The sequence below is a fragment of the Pezoporus flaviventris genome, unplaced genomic scaffold (genome assembly GCF_033815535.1).
Source record: "Pezoporus flaviventris isolate CSIRO_AGI_PZ_B2104156 unplaced genomic scaffold, CSIRO_AGI_Pfla_v1 ptg000105l, whole genome shotgun sequence".
Taxonomy (NCBI): Eukaryota; Metazoa; Chordata; class Aves; order Psittaciformes; family Psittacidae; genus Pezoporus; species Pezoporus flaviventris.
In genome coordinates this window covers 298,491-312,093 of record NW_026892653.1, presented here as the reverse complement: position 1 = coordinate 312,093, position 13,603 = coordinate 298,491, and the positions used below count along the sequence as shown (strand labels likewise).

Genomic DNA, 13,603 nt, shown 5'->3' with positions numbered 1-13,603 from the left:
ACAAACACCCACAGCATGGGGAACAAACAAGAGGAATTAGAGATGAGTGCATGTCTACGGGGGTATGATATAATGGGCATCACAGAAACATGGTGGGATGGCTCCTATGACTAAAGTGTTGGAATGGAAGGTTACAGGCTCTTTAGGAAAGACAGGCCTGGCAGGTGGGGAGGGGGAGTTGCCCTTGATGTTGGGGACAGGCTGGAGAGTATGGAACTCTGTCTGGGGAGAGGTGAGCAGTCCACAGAGAGTTTGTGGGTCAGGGTTAAAGGGAGAACAGCGATGGGAGACATTACTGTGGGGATCTGTTACAGACTGCCTGACCAAGAGGAACCTGTGGACGAAGCACTTTATAGACAGACAGCAACAGCCTCACGCTCACAGGCTCTAGTTCTCACGGGGGACTTCAACCACCCTGACATCTGTTGGAGGGATGGTACGGCCTGGCACAAGCAATCCAGGAGGTTCCTCGATTGTGTGGAAGACAACTTCCTTCTGCAAGTAACAGAGGAGCCAACAAGGAGAGGTGCCATGCTTGACCTCGTGCTCACCAACAGGGAAGGGCTCGTTGGAAATGTGACTCTCCAGGGCAGCCTTGGATGCAGCGATCACGAGATGGTCCAATCTGAGATCCTCAGGACAGTGAGAAGAGTGTGCAGCAAGCTCACTGCCCTGGACTTCAAGAGAGCAGACTTTGGCCTTTTCAGGAACCTGCTCAGTAAGGTTCCATGGGATACAGCCCTAGAGGGCAGGGGGGCCCAAGACTGTTGGATGATACTCAAGGATCACCTGCTCCAAGCTCAGGAGTGTTGCGTCCCAACTAGAAGGAAGTGCAGCAGGAGGGCCAAGAGACCTCCTTGGATGGATAAGGACCTGCTGAGGAAGCTTAGGGGGAAAAAAGAGGCTTATAAAAGGTGGAAGCAGGAACAGGCAACCTGGGAAGAGTACAGGGGTGTTGTCCGGGAAGCTAGGGACCAGGTCAGGAAAGCTAAGGCCCAGTTAGAATTAAACCTGACTAGGGATATTAAGGATAACAGGAAGGGATTCTATAGGTACATTGTGAGTAAAGACAGACTAGGGACAACATAGGCTCCCTCTGGAAGCTATCGGGAGAACTGGCTGCCCTGGATTTGGAGAAGGCTGAGGCTCTGAATGACTTCTTTGCCTCGGTCTTCACTGGCAAAGGCTCTGACTGCACCCCCCAAGTCTTGGAAGGCAGACACAGGGACTGTGAGAACAAAGACCTTGTGCCCCCTGTAGGAGAGGATCTGGTTCGAGACCATCTTGAGAACCTGAACGTGTGCAAGTCCATGGGTCCTGATGAAATCCACCCGCGGGTCCTGAAGGAGCTGGCAAATGAATTTGCTGAGCCACTGTCCATTGTAGTTGAAAGATCATGGCAGTCAGGTGAAGTTCCCAATGACTGGAAGAAGGGAAATATAACCCCCATTTTCCAGAAGGGGAAAATGGATGACCCGGGGAATTACAGAGCAGTCAGTCTCACCTCTGTGCCTGGTAAAATCTTGGAGCAGATTCTCCTGGAAGGCATGCTAAGGCACAGGAAAATCAACAAGGTGCTTGGTGACAGCCAGCATGGCTTCACTAAGGGGAAATCCTGCCTGACCAATTTGGTGGCCTTCTATGATGGGGCTACGGAACTGATGGACAGGGTAGAGCAGTTGATGTCATCTACCTGGACTTGTGCAAAGCGTTCGACACTGTCCCACACGACATCCTTGTCTCTAAATTGGAGAGACATCAATTTGATGGATGGAGCACTCGGTGGATAAAGAACTGGCTGGATGGCCGCACACAAAGAGTTGTGGTCAATGGCTCAGTGTCCGGCTGGAGACCAGTAACGAGTGGGGTCCCTCAGGGATCGGGGCTGGGACCGGTCTTGTTCAACATCTTCATTGCTGACATGGACAGTGGGATTGAGTGTGCCCTCAGCAAGTTTGCCGATGACACCGAGCTGTGTGGTTGGGTTGATACGCTGGAGGGAAGGAATGCCATCCAGAGGGACCTTGACACGCTTGTGAGGTGGGCTGATGCCAACCTCATGAAGTTTAACCATGCCAAGTGCAAGGTCCTACACCTGGGTGGGAGCAATCCCAGGCACAGCTACAGGTTGGGCAGAGAAGAGATTCAGAGCAGCCCTGTGGAGAAGGACTTGGGGGTGTTGGGTCGATGAGAAAATGAACATGAGCCGGCTTCAGTGTGCACTTGCAGCCCAGAAAGCAACCGTATCCTGGGCTGCATCAAAAGGAGCGTGACCAGCAGGTCGAAGGAGGTGATCCTGCCCCTCTACTCTGCTCTCGTGAGACCTCACCTGGAGCATTGTGTGCAGTTCTGGTGTCCTCAACATAAAAAGGACATGGAACTGTTGGAACAAGTCCAGATGAGGCCACGAGGATGATCAGGGACTGGAGCACCTCCTGTATGAAGATAGGCTGAGAAAGTTGGGGCTGTTCAGCCTGGAGAAGAGGAGGCTGCGTGGAGACCTCATAGCAGCCTTCCAGTATCTGAAGGGGGCCTGTAGGGATGCTGGAGAGGGACTCTTCATTAGGGACTGTAGTGACAGGACAAGGGGTAACGGGTTAAAACTTAAACAGGGGAAGTTTAGATTGGATGTAAGGAGGAGGTTCTTTCCTGTTAGGGTGGTGAGGCACTGGAATGGGTTGCCCAGGGAGGTTGTGAATGCTCCATCCCTGGCAGTGTTCAAGGCCAGGTTGGACAGAGCCTTGGGTGCCATGGTTTAGTGTGAGGTGTCCCTGCCCATGGCAGAGGGGTTGGAACTGGATGATCTTAAGGTCCTTTCCAACCCTAACCATTCTATGAGTCTACGATTCTATGACTAGTTCCCATATTGTAAAGGTAAGACATCCATTTACCTGCAATTGGCTTCCAATCCTACATCTCGATTGTACCAGGCAAGTCATCTCAACGTAGGCTTCCAGGGCAAACAGCTAGAGCTCCCGGAGCTAAAGCGGGTGGTTATGTTGTCTGAATTTGGGTTACAGCTACAGATGGACTCCTGACCGTGGCAGCAGCGTGCAGGTATTCTGACATGAGTCTAACTTCACTGTCCTCTTAAGGTCTCTGTATTAACAGACAGCTGCAGGCCACAACCATCACTCCTATGTTCACATAAAAGTCAATCTCACCTGTCGAGCTCTCTTCGCTAGAGGGGTATGTGGTCTTTCCCAAGAGCAGATTCACCATGGTGGGAGAATTGGCTACTTTTAAAGGTGTCTCGCCCTTCCTGTTGCTTTGATGAGGATTCCCTCCATAATGTAACAACAATTTCACCACCTGAAAACAGAAATTGAGACTTGAAGTCACTCATGACATTTTGATTCCAGGCTTTTTGTACAACTTTCGTACAGAACTAAAAGGGGGATGTCCTCAAGCAGTCTGTTGTCAGAACATGCCTTAAGGTACAAACAGTCTTCAGTAATAAAGACAAAAAACAGCAACATGAACCAACTTGAGAGGAAAGAAGGGAAAAGAACATGACATTTTATCCCCTGAAATAGAGGAACAGCAAAAGTAAAACACAAAACCAGCACTAGGGCAGGGAAATTCCTGTCCACTACTATCAGCAGCAAATGATAATAAAATCACAGAATCCTAGAATATTTTAAGTTGGAAGGGACCTTAGAGATCACCTAGTTCCAACTCCCCTGCCACAGACAAGGACATCTCCCACTAGACCAGGTGGCTCAAAAAACTGTCCAACTGGCCTTGAACACTTAAAATAAACAGAATCTCTGATTTTGCACAGTCAGCTGCTTAAGGCATGAGTTAGAAAAAAAGTTATTAAAAACAGAGCTACGGAGTCCAGCAAAAACCAACCTTGAAGTGCCCGTTGTTGGCTGCATCGTGCAGTGGGGTGTCATCATCCAACCCCTTTGTGTTGACTTCAGCGCCCGCAGCAAGCAACTGCTTTGCAACATCATAATAACCCCGGTTGCAAGCCTCGTGCAATGCTGTCCAGCCTGCAAGCAAAGGGACACTCAGAACATGGACATCAGCTTCATGGAGAAAGTTAGGGGTGGTGAAAATCTCACGCTGCGGGTGTGAATGTGTCAAGGGGTCTGTTCCTCTGATGGCCAACGTGATGGGCTTGTTTGCCTGGCTCCCCATGGCACAGCACGAAGAAACCTGTAGCTCTGCCTTTGTTACTCCAGCCAGGTGGTAGCTGAATCAATCCTGCTTTTCCCTCTGGTCATGAAATGTGCTACACAAATCTAGATAGTTAGATAATCTATCAGAACGGACACAGCCCCGGGAAATGAAAAGGCAAAGGTTTATGTAGGAAATAAGGAGAATTACTGATGCTGGGTGAAAGCCATCACCAAGGCCTCAAATCCTTTCCTCTTCCAGCTCCTCCATAAGGGCAAAACACTGCTGCCCATATCAGGATGAGCCCTGAGATACAGACATGGCTTCCCTACACAGATCTCACAAATATTTTCTGTGTACTCTCCAAAGCAAGCAGCCATTGCAGCTGCAAAACAGGCCCCTGCCTCGGCGAGAAACCAAACAGCATGCCTCCACAGTAACAGTGGCTCAGGTTCTCAAACAAACCTCCAAGGAACACGGAATGAAATATTTTATCATGTTCAAACAGACTATTTTTAAGCAGAAATGGTTCTGAAGTTTCCCAGCAAATGTGCTTGGTTCCTTCGGTGTTTTGCTGATAGCATCGTGGGAGCTCGTTCCATTAACTTCACTTGGAGCATTAAGAAGGAGCACCTGTGACCAGAATTAATCACAACTGATACTTCAGCCTAGCACTGGTATTAATCATACAGGCAGAGGAACATGCAGATTTATTTATAGCTCCAAAATCGTGCAAAGAGAACAGCAAAGAGCAAAGTGAAGCTCTGGGATGTGCTGGAAGAAGGGCTAATTCAGCCCCATCACTGGCACGGGTGTGCACCAACAGCACTGCTCGCCACCTCATGGCTGCCTTCTCACCATAGGACTTGGGGCTGTTCCCATCCCAGACTCCCTTCCCCATTCCGAACACCAGAAGCAGGAGCTTGGTGGCCCCACTGAGGAGGAGAAGGAGGTGGTGAGGCTCCTGAGCGTCAGGATGGTCAATGTCTCCTCTAACTCAAGACACTGGGCTGGTGCAGCTGGGAGCCTGACCCCAATATTTGGTACTTAAAAACAACCCCAAAAAGCTGTAGGCATCAGCCACTCAACCCTGGAGCAATGACTTTACAAACCCACTCTTGTCAGTATTTTTGTGCACATGACTTCTTGTATTTTAAGTAAAAAAAGAGCTAAACCAGCCCACTTCCCTTTGTGAATTCCCCTCCAGACTTCCAAGAATACACCCTCTTGGAAGGACACAAGAAAATGGAGAAGAGGGTCCTTGTCACAGTATAACAGTGTGTAGCTGCAGCAGCCCCAGAGATGGCTATGGATCTAGCCCAGCACAGCATCACTGCCCTGAGCAGGACCATGTTCAGACCAATAGCATAGCCTGGGAATTCAGCTCCCAGACTACAACAAGGGAACTGATGCTTTTCAGGGATTTATTACTTTGACAGACTTGACGTAGGGTTTTGTTGTTTTGTTTTTAGACGACTGCAAGATTTTTTTCCTCCCCAAAGGACAAACAATTTTTGGTTAAGCCCCTATTTACAAGTCACAAACCCACATTATAAAGAAACTTCTTTCTCTAGTGGGAGACGTTCTTAGAGGTAGAACAGTCAACCAGGCTGGGAAAAGGTTCAGCTGCCAGTGCTGACAGGTTCCCTGCAGTGCTGCCAGCAGGCTGGTTACCTGCGAAGTCTTTCACATTGACATCTGCACCCTCGATTATGAGCTCCTTGATGCGCCGGGCATCTCCTCGGATGGCAGCTCGATGCAGCCGAGTCTCTCCTCGCTCGTTTCTCTTATTTACTTTATCTTTGGTTTTGGAGGCAGAGTTAGGAGTTCCCTTCTGACAAACTGTAGACTGAGAGGGATGCTTTGGTGTTGTGTCAACTGCACGGAGAAAAGAAACAAGAGTGAAGAACCACAACTCAAAGGAAGCCTAAAAATCCCTTAGAGGGAGCTCTTGCAACGCGTTTCACCTTGCCTCTCCCTAAAACGCTCACCATAAGGCATGAGAGGCAACTGCACCTCTGAAGTCGCTGTGAAGACAGAGGAAAGCCTGTGTATGCATAATGCAGATATTAATTGCAGGCTGCCAAAGTCCACTGGAGAGAACTGCAGTCCTTGCAAAGACTGTAGGCAATCCCAGGATTTGGAAGCAGATAATGCAGCTCCTTACCCTAAAACCTCATTTCCTAAGGGAAGCTGCCTGTAATACATGAGGTCTGACAGCTCTGGGAGGAGGCTGCACATTTCCTGAGAGAACATCTGAATGCTCTGAAGACTACGAAGCTTTTCTGCCTCCCCTTTTCCTCACCCCAAATAACAGCAACATAAGCAGCTAGATCCGTGTTAAGAAGAAACAAAATACGTGGCTAGAGCTGCAACATCTGTGTGTAGGGTGCAGATGTGCTCATACAGACAGCACAGTGCCTCTAAAAACCCCGGGGGGTCATGTATGAAGCAGATAAAAATGACTAAAATACAAAATCCATGGTAAACACGTTCCAGATGCTCCACATCTCACGTTACAGTTGCAGTGGTTACACATCCTATCCCTCTCCACAGGAAGAAACCTTAAAAAAACCCACAGAGGAAGATATTCTAACATTATTCACAATGTTCCTTTACTGAGTTAGCCCCAGAGCCAGTGGAAAACGTGAAGGTCTAGCACGAAGGAGCTGCCGCGGAACCGAAGCTGCAGTGAAGCAGCCAGGGCAGGCTCAGTGGTGGCCTGGATTTGGCCCACAGGACGTCTGCTACTGCCTTATGCTAGAAGGAGGAAGGGCAGCAGCAGCCACATGTGAGCCTACAGCAGTGCCTGCTGCCCCACTGCCGCATCTCACCTTTGGCACTGTGAGCAGGGAGACCTCATGGAGCATCCTCAGGGATGAGCTGCCAGGGGGTTACAGCTCATCCCTGCTGCCTTCAAGGAGCTCCCTTAACCACACTGAGCAAACCCACCCTCTGGACCTTACCTGGGCTGTTTGCAGACTCTTCTGCTGTCATCTGCATAAGGAGAGCAACTTGCTGGCGCTCGGACAGTGGATATCCTGCCCGTATCCCCGAAAGGCCCATTCCGAAGAGCAAGCCAGGCTTTCTGGTGGCGGGTTCCTTTTTAATCCTCTTCCGCTCGGGACCCTGCTTTTCTGTGGAGACACAGAAACACAAGCTGTGAATGCTGCTGGAACTCAAAGCCATGTTTGCTTCTGAGCGGTGCTAACAGCTCTTCAATCCAATTCTGTACCTCACAAATGGAAAAGCCTGTGGTGAAGTATGCATCCCTGCAGTGGGAGCACCAGCACCCAGGGCAGCTGGGACACACACTGCTCCTGCTGCCCACCAGCTCTTCTGACAGTGTCTCCCAGTATAGGCTTCTACTATTTCTCCCCCCACCATCAAAGAACAGTACAAGAGGGGGGAAGCAGGTCCTTTGTGGTCTGTACCTTCCATCTTGCTTCTAGGAGCCTCCATTTCATGCCATGGTGCTTTGAGGAGTGTATGCAGTCTTGCACCACCACAACGTGGACTGAACTGGAGGCACCTAAAAGCCTCAACAAAAAGTGCTAGCAAGACACAGGCTGACAGCTTGGAAATGTTACCATCTCATCCCTTCGTTATCATCAAACGGGTGCACTGCCCCTGGGAGCACCAGGCTGGTCCTCTCCTCCCCAGTGCAGAGCACACACCTGCAGGTCAGGCAGATGACTTCTTAGCCATATATATTCCTGCATGCCTCTTAAGAAAATGCCAAAAAGGAGGGCAGGAAGAAACTCCTGTGCCTGGCTTGTCATCCCCCAAATCCCAGCCTGACCCTCAGCCTCCTAAATCACCCAGCTACAAAGGCAGCTCCCACCGATGGGCTGTGCGTGGCCTCCTCTGGAGCTGGAATTTGCTGCTGGAATGCCATATGCACAGGGATGAGACAAACCCCAGCTTCACCCTGCACCTCCAGCTTTGCTCTCAGGAGCCACGCAGCAGCAGCCTGCTGCAAGCTGGTGAGAAGTGGACCCTGCACTGTGCAACTTGCTGCATCCCTCCCCATGCCCAGCTCAGGCATCCAACATCAGTGAGAAGTCTGGTACTAATACAGCCTTGTCTTGAGTATTTTCCTGTCTTTGTGCAAGTATTGATCCCTTTCCCATTCAAGGAGAGTCAGCAGCCCTTCCTCTGTGCTTCTGGTTTGTTTGTTTTCTTTGTTGATGCTGTCTGGTGAAAGCATAAGTTCTGCTTCATCCTCCTCTCCAGCAGGTCCACAGAGCCACAGCCATGCCACAGCCATAGAATCACAACCCTCACAGGGAAGAGCTTCTGCCTAAGAGCTCATCTCAGTCTCCCCTCGGGCAGGTTAAAGCCATTCCCCTTGGCCTGTCCCTACAGGCCCTTGTCCAAAGCCCCTCTCCAGGTTGTGAGTCCTGAGGAAGCGATGCATTCAGCAAAGTTTCAAGGTACCACTTCAAGAAAGAAAAGTTAAGTTTTCTTTCAAGAAGCCAGCCAAGCAAGAGACAGAATTATCTGCAGAGCAGCATGGCAATTCCTTGTCAGCAGCCAAGCTGCATCCCTCCTACTAGGCAACTGTCCTAAACCCACAAAGAAGCATAAGGAAGATACGGTGCATGTAAGTGGAAAATCCAACTTTGATCATGTCTATTTCTGAGCACTGATACGGTTTGTTTAGAGCCACCTGACTGCAGGGCTGGTACCAACATTCTGAGCAGCCACAGCTACAGCAGTTATCAAACCCAGGTGAATGGCAGCTTGTCCTCACATCACACGCTCAAACACCAGTTTGAGTCAAGGATGGCTTGATGCTGTTCAAGAAACCTGAGCAGTAAAACACCTCACTGCATCCTTGATGTAATGAAGACTGCAGAGACAAGCTGTTCAACCCTACTAAACAGGGAAATAAATAGAGACTCTGTCCTCCAACTGACCACCTGTGCTTTTCAACAGAACAAATCCTGCCTGTGACTTTGAAGCACGAAGTAAACATCTTTTTACTGAAAATGAGTTTTGCACAGCCACCAGCCACTGGCTCACAGAGTCACAGACTGGTTTGTGTTGGAAGGGACCCTAAAGCTCATCCAGTTCCAATCCCTGCCACAGGCAGGGACCCCTTCCACTGGAGCAGCTTGCTCCAAGCCCCTGGGTCCAACCTGGCCTTGAACACTGCCAGGGATGGGGCAGCCACAGCTTCTCTGGGCACCCTGTGCCAGTGCCTCAGCACCCTCACAGGGAAGGAACCTTTATTGTCAGCCCCAGCAGGGATGGGCACTCACCACGATGCTGCCAGGAGACAGAGGCATTGAGAGGTTATTATCACAGCAAGCCTGCAAGTACCTGCTCTCCTCAAAGAGGAACACTGTGACCTGGAGCACTTTCACATGGGCTGATTACACTGCTGATATGGTACACCGAGTCTTCTAGCGAGGCAGGATAGGCATGGGATCTCTTCTACTCAAATGTTAGACTCTAAACATGCTGATTATTTCAAGATATTCTGAAAACCCTAGAAAGCCTTAGAGGGATAATACACATAGGTCTGTCAACAAGCAAATGTCTGATAATGCTCCTCAAGAAACCGGGCTGTGACTCCCAGCAGCCAGGGAGAGGAAACCCCACCATGTAACCACCCAGCACCCTGAAACTGGTAGTCAAATGTGTGTGGGAAGATGCAGACCTCCAAGAGGATATGCAGTGGATCACACAGATGCAAGCTTTATGGATTAGCTGCATCCATTCTCTTCCCTACCACGAGCCCTGTGCCAAGGCAGGGTCTGGCAGCCTGGGAAAGTCAAATCCTGCACCCTCCAGCCCAGCTCTGCTTATCTGGTATTATCTGTTGTTTTGAGACATCCATTGTGTTCTCTGGCACATGGCCACTGGCAGGACAGAGCCTGCTTTGCCTCCACACAAAGTCCAGCAGGTCAGGAGAAACTGTGATAGATGGGTCTGAACTCACTCAGTGGACTTTGTACTGAAGCACAGGCTTCCTCATTCAAACTGCCAGTGGAGTAAAAGTCTCTGGCATTTGAGGGCAGCAAAGTGTGGGGCCATCTCCACTGCTCCAGCTCGACTCATGCCACTTGCATCTCCTGCACTCCCTTGGTCACCATTTAACAGGCAGATCCAAAACCCTTTACCCTGCCCCAGGCACCAAAGTGCCACCCTCTGCTGCCCTCTCCTGCTCTCCCACTGCAAAGATCTGGCCCAGAGCAGATGATTTCCATTGCCCCCTGCACCTGGGATCCTGTATGTTTAAGAAATGGTAACTCCATACCAGGCAATTTCTCTAACCAGACAGCACAGGTCACCCTTCTTCAAGCACAAGCCCTGGAAACACATCTGTGCATTGAATGAGAACCCTGGTCTGCTTCTCCAAAGCCACATTTCGGTCACCCTGGCAGCTATAACAGAGCTGTAAGATGAAATCAGATCACGGGAAAGTGGATAGTTTTTTAATGGTTTAAAATAAAATCAAACTCGATGTGCTTACGGTAAGAAAACAACTGAGCCCAGGCAGTTCCAGGAGCCCAGCAGCCAGTCCAGCCAGGCATACCCACCCGAGCACAGCGATACCTCATCTGCACAGGCTGCTCCTCGCTAGGCTCCAGAGCTCCTGCTTGTTAAATGCTGCTCAGCCAGGCCCAGCTTATCCACACACCTCTGCTCAGCTCAACACGCAGCTCCTGGTTGCATCCTGCCTTGTCACGGAACCCAAGGATGCTGAAGGGGGATCACACTTTGGCCAGTGCCAACAGGAAGGGGCTTTGAAGTAAGGGCAATGCACAAGGGTTGTATGTGGTAGAGAGAGGGCTGCCCTGCATGTGTGGAGGGAGCCACAGTTAGAACGGGAATGTTTTCATTTTACTATTACTGGGCTGCTGCAGGCTGTCAGCATGAGCCTGTGATTTGCAAGAATTGATTACTGAGTTCACTCGAAACCCCCTTAAACTTCTATTAATCCTGCAGTCACAGAACATCCTCCTCCAGAGAATATTTAACATTAAAAACCAGGTGATCAACAAGATATAAATAAATGGGAAGTGACCAGCTCCCCCTGGCTATGGTGAGGCAGCCAAGGACTCGGGATTGTGTGTGTTTCCCTGTGTGAAAGCGGCATCACCCGGTGCTGCACAGGATCACATCTAGTCCTGCGTGACCAAGGTGCTTCACACCTCAGTGTCTCCTCCTGCCCAGCAGGAGACGGATTCCTCCCTCTGGTTCTGGGGCCATGGGGCTGCAAACGTGTTTTATTTCAATTCAGAAGACTTTACTCAGAATCTGATTTTCAGCAGATTTTAAAGGGCACCTGCAGAAAGGTCTCTGCTCAATGCTTCAGGTGCCACTGGCTCCTGCGTGCTGCTCCTTCTCCTCTTAAATGTTTCTCTTAGAACACCTTGCAGCAACGTGGAACAAATTAACAGGAACACTCGCAATAGGTAAAAAAATGCCTCAGCAATCAGGAATAAAGGTTATTTTACACTAAAACCCCTCCAGCAAGCTGTATGCATGCCAGTCCCTGTGTGTAAGCACAAAAACCAGAGGCACAAGGGGGTGTGCAGACGAGGAATTATCTCACTGCCCATCTCCAGAGATGGTGGCTGGACTGGGCACACTGATCCCAATGGGAAGGAAGATGACAGCAGCCCAGCGATGCCCTGTGCATCTCCACTCAGCTGTTTTTAAAGTAGCTCTTCTGCTGCTTGCTTCAGCCCTCTGCAAACCTCCAGAGCAAAGCCTCAGCCTGGCACTGTGGTGGTTTAATTTGGGGATCCTGCTTGGCTCTTCCCTCACGCTGACGCTGGCAGGAACCGCATGCACAGGCTTAAAGGGGAAAAGCAGGATCTGAGCAGAGCTGTGGCTGCCCAGCACAGCCGGGAGCTGCTGCTCCTTCCTTTCATCACACTGAACCTGGGAGGCTTGTGAAAGGCAGGACAGCAGCAGGTTCACAGGACAAAGAGGTTTGGGCATTAGCCCCGCAGGTGGTTCTTGTGCCCAAATTAGAGTGCAGGTCATGCAACTCGTGCTGCTGCAATGGGCACTAAATCCAGAGCTGCTGGAAGCCCATCAGCAGCTCTGCAGAGGTCCCAGGGCACAGAGGCGTTCAGGGCTGTTGGGCTGGCTCTAGCAGGCCCAAGCCAAAATGGGAGAGAGGAGAGAGGCAGGGAAGGACAGAGGAAAGGGTGGTGACGGAAAATCTGCCTCGAACAGGCACTGTGAGATGCTGGCAGGTTGTGGGAATGGGAGCTCCAACCCTGAGCTGTGGCTGAGCCGCTCGGCTCCTCGCTCCCCACGAGCACATTGTACCCTGTAATGCAAAAAGCATCTGTTTAAGCTGTTCCAACATGACAACGCACGCATGTAAGGTGGTACCCCGAGGAAAAATACCGTTTCCAAACCAACCAGCTCACGCTGAACATCTCAGCGTTGCACAGAGAAGCTGGCTGTTGGCTTGCCGGTGAGTGGGGATTTAAAACAGTTTATTTGCCGAGCAAGCACACAAACAAAAGATCAATGAGAATAAATTAGACCGGCACAGACAGCAACAGAGACTGCATTGCACCCCCGAGAGACTGCACAAGCCTCTGTTTTCCCCATCCCCAGCCTAGCATGCGTAAGAGTGACTCATTTTTACTGCAGAAGTTGTAGGGCATAAAACATTTTGGAGCATGTCAGCTCAAACCAGGAGAAAAGCAGGTTTAACCTGAACACGGCAGCCTGGAGCTCGCAGGGCATCTGCAGACATGGACCAGCGCGTGCTGAACAAGGCTGATCATGAGCCAAAAGGTTTGTAGCATACGATACAACCACGTCAAGAGGCTTTTAAGGACAAGCGTACAGGATGGTGCTGAGTGGAAGGCTTCAGCGCTGCAGGAACATGGCAGTGGTGTGAAATGGGAGCAGTGGAAACAGCACAATGGCATGGGCAGATAAGAGAAGGGCAGTGGAGAGAACAGGATAAAAACAAGGCAGTGAGTAAGAGGGGGGAATGGGGATGGCATGGCTGCATGGAGACCACCGAAAAGCAGAGGAAGGCGGCACTGGGGCTGGAGAGCTGCACCCGAGGACCAGGGGAGGCTCTGCACCAGGAGGGCACGGACATGCTGCAGAGCCTGCAATACACACAGGCTGGGGGGCACAGATGGGAGATGATGTCTGGCTCATCAGCCAAGTGAAAGCAGTGCCAAAAAGGAAACCAAAGAGGAAAATGAGAGGAAAAGCTATAGCAGGGTCTGCTTCCACAGAATGGCAAGGAAGGCACCCGAGCCTCTCCTATACAGCAGTGAGCTGCTTTCTAATTTGACGGATGGAGAGGGACCAGAGCCAGAGCCTGATCCTGCACAGCTAAGCTGAAAGGAAGGTGAAGACATCGGCTCCAACACTCAGAAGCGGAGCAGAGGTGTCAGCAAGGGGAATGAGCCCATTTATAACCACATCAGGTCACTCTGTGTGGGACTGAGCCCCATCAGCCTGGGGACAGACAACC

General features: G+C 50.6%; 1 protein-coding gene across 5 annotated transcripts in view; it reads right to left on the bottom strand.

Moving 5' to 3' along the window:
• The window catches only part of ANKRD11 (ankyrin repeat domain containing 11), a 153,611-nt gene that overhangs the window by 13,857 nt on the left and 126,151 nt on the right, over window positions 1-13,603 (bottom strand). For 3 of the 5 annotated variants that reach the window (XM_061477322.1, XM_061477320.1, XM_061477321.1), the window contains 5 exons: window positions 12,332-12,424; window positions 7,092-7,262; window positions 5,800-6,003; window positions 3,856-3,998; window positions 3,165-3,312 (listed from right to left, as the gene is read on the bottom strand). In XM_061477322.1, the coding sequence (XP_061333306.1) occupies window positions 3,165-3,312; window positions 3,856-3,998; window positions 5,800-6,003; window positions 7,092-7,262; window positions 12,332-12,424 (759 nt within the window). Of the gene's footprint in view, window positions 1-3,164; window positions 3,313-3,855; window positions 3,999-5,799; window positions 6,004-7,091; window positions 7,263-7,559; window positions 7,658-12,331; window positions 12,425-13,603 lie in introns of all 5 variants that reach the window. The other 2 variants (XM_061477325.1, XM_061477324.1) reach the window with 2 other exon arrangements.